Raw genomic sequence first — 5,177 nt, 5'->3', positions numbered from 1 at the left:
GTGTGCGAAGGTCTAGCAGGGATCCAATCTAGACAAGTTTTGTTTCAAAGGTTCTCCCCTAAGGTCTAGAGGAGTCTTAGGGCCTTGCCAAGCTCAATCAATTCATTGGAAAAATATAGATAGAGCCATTCAATAATTGAGCTTGGCAAGAATCTAGACTTTAGCTAAGAACCCTGCTAGACCTTTAAGTAACCTTTGAAAGTAAACTCGCTAAAATTCATATTTGAACTTAAAGACTCACATATGACCCTACCCTATGCTTATGTCTCTTAGTGTTCTTTAGTGATTAAAAAAAAAAGGAGGTTGAAAAAAATATAGATGGAGACATAAGTGAGAGATGTACTAAGATGTGATCATCACTAAGGTTACATGACTTTCAACCTACACTTGGGTGATGATGAAAACTTGGGCTCCTAGACCTGATTTCTTTTTGCTTTTCATGAACTATGGCAACCCTAGTCATCAACAATGGTAGCACATGGCCTTACTTAAAGTGATGAAGCTGATGGCCTTAAGGTTTAAGCACAGTCTTAAGACATTTTCATAAGTGCTGAGGACTCAAGTATGCATGCCATAGCGTGCATTCTACTAAGCAGGATGAAGTTGATTTGACTCTCACAGCTCAATGAAGGCCTTGAAACATCTTTTAAACATGTATTATGCTGGATGCTAGAGAGCATCTCTCATCATTGTGGGCAAAAAGACATAACTTTCAGGGGGGGCAAATGAGCAGTAGGCACAAGGAGCATAAGTGTCCTCAATTCAACCATGAATGGGTGAAGTGTGGATGAAAAGTGTTGCTGCTTTGTACTGGGGACCTGATGTCATTGGCCCCTCTACCCTATTGCATCCCCTTTCTTGTCAAGCTTGAAATTAACACACATACACGGCACGCGCATACAATCATTCATCCCCACCACAAGTATGCTCCTATATGTACAAGAGTGCATGCCAAGTAAATTTCAATTCATCTCTTTGGCTGCTCCTATGCTGCTAGCTAACATCAATCTATTCCAGTAGCCTTCACATGTAGCACTAAAGCATATCATACTCTGGTACTTATTGCACTTTGATTCTGTTTTCTCCCTATGCTTTCCTCTGTTTCTTGCAGAAGTATTTAAGGCCTCTTACATACTGTGCCTGCAATGGAGATGAATTTTGAAAAGAGTGTGGGGGGTTCCGGAATATGTAACGACTTGCCAACACTCTGGAGGGATCTTTGGGCAAGCAGATATTTGCTTCTCCTGACATGTGCAGCTGGGCTTGGAGGCCTTCTCTTTGGTTATGACACAGGTGACATTTTATACATCCTACTTGAGTGATTAAACATACTGCCAGAAACTGCACATCCCTAGAATGGGAGGTTTTGGACAATTAGGAGGTTTTCAAATGATGAATGAAGCAGGCCATGATAGTGTCCCATTTTGCCTCCTAAAGCTTAGGAAGTCATGCTCCAACAGTTGTATCTGCAAATCTTTGCAGGGGTTATATCAGGAGCATTGCTCTACATTCGGGATGACTTCAAATCAGTAGATGACAGCAAACTCTTGCAGGTCTTTGCACATTACAGCTCTTGTATTGCTCCTATTGCAAGTGCAATGCCTGTGAATGTCTCTGATGAGATAATCTCTTGAACATGAACAGGAGATTATTGTGAGTATGGCTGTTGCAGGTGCCATATTTGGAGCTGCAGCTGGTGGCTGGGTAAATGATAAGTTTGGGCGAAAACTAGCACTTCTTGTGGCAGATGTGCTGTTCTTTCTGGGAGCTTTGCTCATGGCTCTAGCACCACAGCCATCTGTTCTGATTGCAGGCCGACTGTTTGTGGGGCTTGGGGTAGGAGTTGCCTCAATGACTGCTCCCCTATACATTGCTGAGGCATCGCCTGCTAGATATAGAGGGGCCTTAGTGAGTACAAATGTCCTCTTCATAACCAGTGGGCAATTCTTTTCATATGCCATTAACTTGGCCTTCACAAAGGTGAGAAATTGGCAAACTTAATAAAGCCTCACTTGTCATGTTCAGTTCTCTACACACACACACACACACACACACACACACACACACACACACACACACAAGCGCGCGCGCGCACACACACACACAAGCGCGTGCAGGCAAGCAGGTACTCACCCACTAGGTATGGGTAGGTACATACATACACATATATGACTTATATAAAGGCTTTAGATTTTTAAGTAAGGTCTCTGTCTTTCTGTCTCTCTCTGGGTGCAAGCTCTCTCTTTAAAGCTGTTTTTTGCAGGCTCCAGGTACTTGGAGGTGGATGCTTGGAGTAGCAGGCTTGCCTGCTGCATTGCAGTTTTTCCTCATGTTGTTTTTACCAGAATCTCCTCGTTGGCTCTATCGGAAAGTATGCACATGCCATCCTTCATTTTTTTGGATGCTCTTCTCACCTAATGAATTGCCAATCTTTGTATCTGAGGCATTGCATTGCAGGAGAGAACTGAAGAAGCATGCCAAATTCTGAAGAAGATTTACTCTCCAGATCAAGTGCAGAGAGAAATCGAGGAACTCCGAAACTCTATTGAACAGGAGGTCACGGAGACAGGAGCAGTTAGGGTAGCATACTCAGATCTCTTCAAAATCAAAGAAATCAGGCTGGCCCTTATAGCTGGTGTTGGTCTACAGGTACCTCCTCTGTAAGGTTTCTAACAAACTGAACATTATATCTTCTTGAACACAAGAAGGATTTCACCTTTTGTTGTGGCAGGTGTCCCAGCAATTTGCTGGTATAAATACAGTGATGTACTACAGTCCATCTATTGTGCAGATGGCTGGGTATGCATCCAACAGAGTAGCTTTAATGCTTTCCTTGATTGTAGCTGGTGCCAATGCACTAGGCACTGTGGCAGGCATGTATCTTATTGAACGTGCAGGAAGGCGCCCTTTGGCAATGAGCAGTTTGGTGGGAGTGATAATGGCACTTGCAGTCTTAACCGCGGCGTTTCATGTGACATCACATGATTCGCCTCCCATAAGCGGGGATCTTTTTCTTCAGAACTCTGGCTACACTTGCCCAGATTTCAAAAACACCATGGATGCCTCCTGGGATTGCACACGTTGTCTGAACTCTCATTGTGGTTTTTGTGCTGCAAAAAGGGACCAGGTATGCATACATACACATCACATCACATACTTACATGCATGCATACATACATGCACACGTATGTATATCAGTACTTGCATACATGCATACATACATACATACATATATCACAATACATAATCACATACACACATACATACATACATCACATGGATGCCTCCTGGGATTGCACACGTTGTCTGAAGTCTCATTGTGGCTTTTGTGCTGCAAAAAGAAGGGACCAGGTATGTATGCATGCATACATATATACATACTTACATGCATGCATCAATGCATGCATATGTATGGACATCAGTATTCGCATACAAACATAAGTTCTATTTTGCATTTGTACAGTTGTGGATCTTACTTTGGCTGTTTGTATGCTTATGATGCAGAATTTGCCTGGAGCTTGTCTCATCTCAAACAAGACAGTTAGTGACTCTTGTGGCCAGCAATCTAGAGCTTGGTTCACTCAAGGCTGTCCAAGCCATTATGGCTGGCTTGCCTTGATTGGACTAGCACTTTACATAATTTGTTTTTCGCCTGGCATGGGTCCTGTGCCATGGGCTATTAATTCAGAGATCTACCCCTTAAGATTCAGGGGCATCTGTGGAGGGATAGGAGCAACAGCATGTTGGGTTTCGAACTTCATAGTCTCACTGACTTTCCTCTCCCTTGTGAATGCATTGGGCACTTCCATGACCTTCATGCTCTTTGGTGTGTTTGCAGTCTTTGCTCTTATCTTTGTCTTCTTCTTTGTTCCTGAAACAAAAGGCCTTTCATTTGAGGAGGTAGAGAACATGTGGAAGAGGAGAGCTGGGAAAGATGTCCCCAACAAAGTTGTAGGTTATGGTGCTTAACATACAAGTCTCATACACGCCCCCAAGAAGGAAACTTTCATCAAAGTCCCAAAAAATCCCTAATCAGAAATCTTAACAAAGTTTAAATACTCATCAATATAAGTCTCAACAAAGTTTTAAACTTCACCCAACATCATGTATATATGTGTATATATACATATATACATATATTGCAACTATCTTTGGTCATCAACCAAACACTACAAATGTTAAGATTTTACTTGGATTTGATCTAGTCACTTCTTTGAAGTGAGACTATCTTCATCTTTCTTTTGCACTTATAATCAATTTCTTGTTAGAAACATTAATTAGCACATGATAGCAACATTGCATAATCCATAGAAACATTACTTAGCACACGGACGATAGCAACATTTTGCATAATCCATAGTAATTTTAAGTGGAAAAGACCCAAAGATCTTATGATCTTTTGTTTTGAGGTGCTTATGCGTAATCAATTTATTATGAGGATGTATATTGAACAGTGGGTATAACTAAAAATGTATCCAAATTTGTTCTTTTAAAATAAGGGTTAAAAAAATATATGGTGGATTTTCTTCAATTTTAGCTAATAAAAATATCTGTCATCGAGCGTGTAGTGTAGCTTAGCTGCTAGAACGGTCAGGTTCCATGATGAGGACCCGGGTTCAATGCCTAGGGACTTCATGACAATGGCACACAGCATGCACAAATCCATCTTCCCAACAAAAAATAGAAAAAATAAAAAAAATATATACTACCAACTTTAAAGTTATGGAATCTACTCTGTAGTCCTATAGAGTGTCATGAGTACCTTTTGGATTGTTCTTGGCAATCATCAAAGCATCATTGGGGTTGGAAGAAATAATATTTGTGCATAAAAATATACAAGAGATTGAATAAGTATACAAAGAACGAATAAGACAAGAGCATTGTGTATAATCTCTCCTTCCAATGTGAGTGGTTTCATATTGCATGTGGGGTATTTTAATCATATTGTAAATTTTAGCTTGAGAAGCTAATAATAGTGTATCTTTCAAAAACTGGGCTTTTACATGCAAAATTCACTTTGTGTTTGTGTAACTAATATTTTGCAACAAAATAAATTACTAAAGCATATGCTCATGTAAATTAACAGTTCAACTATACAAAATGGATGAAAATAATAGATAATCAAAATCTTGGCACATGGTCAATGTAAGTGATGCTCCATCTAACATCACAAACGG

At 40.5% G+C, this 5,177-nt stretch overlaps 1 protein-coding gene across 3 annotated transcripts; it reads left to right on the top strand.

Moving 5' to 3' along the window:
* Nucleotides 1–366: 366 nt before the first annotated feature.
* Nucleotides 367–4,227, top strand: LOC147611959 (putative inositol transporter 2). 3 transcript variants are annotated; one of them, XM_086783816.1, is made up of 8 exons: nucleotides 367–955; nucleotides 1,112–1,293; nucleotides 1,483–1,553; nucleotides 1,645–1,980; nucleotides 2,264–2,371; nucleotides 2,458–2,649; nucleotides 2,732–3,127; nucleotides 3,505–4,227. In XM_086783816.1, exons 2-8 carry the CDS (start codon nucleotides 1,146–1,148, stop codon nucleotides 3,967–3,969), a joined length of 1,716 nt encoding a protein of 571 aa, XP_086639942.1. In that variant the 5' UTR covers nucleotides 367–955; nucleotides 1,112–1,145; the 3' UTR covers nucleotides 3,970–4,227. The 3 variants fall into 3 exon arrangements, with proteins under 3 accessions (XP_086639942.1, XP_086639940.1, XP_086639939.1); XM_086783814.1 differs by having other exon boundaries at nucleotides 456–922; XM_086783813.1 differs by lacking the exon at nucleotides 367–955 and having other exon boundaries at nucleotides 965–1,293.
* Nucleotides 4,228–5,177: the final 950 nt, after the last annotated feature.

The sequence above is a fragment of the Cibotium barometz genome, chromosome 46 (genome assembly GCF_041138505.1).
Source record: "Cibotium barometz isolate CiBa-2024 chromosome 46, ASM4113850v1, whole genome shotgun sequence".
Taxonomy (NCBI): domain Eukaryota; kingdom Viridiplantae; phylum Streptophyta; class Polypodiopsida; order Cyatheales; family Cibotiaceae; genus Cibotium; species Cibotium barometz.
Note: the sequence above shows the minus strand (reverse complement) of the source record. Positions and strands in the feature narration are given on the sequence as shown.

Bases quoted from the DNA above. Each gene is read 5' to 3' on its own strand.
- LOC147611959 (XM_086783816.1), top strand. From the start codon at position 1,146: ATGGAGATGAATTTTGAAAAGAGTGTGGGGGGTTCCGGAATATGTAAC. The intron at 1,294-1,482 runs GTGACATTTTAT...AAATCTTTGCAG, and splicing joins TCTCTTTGGTTATGACACAG to GGGTTATATCAGGAGCATTG. The intron at 2,650-2,731 runs GTACCTCCTCTG...TTGTTGTGGCAG, and splicing joins TAGCTGGTGTTGGTCTACAG to GTGTCCCAGCAATTTGCTGG.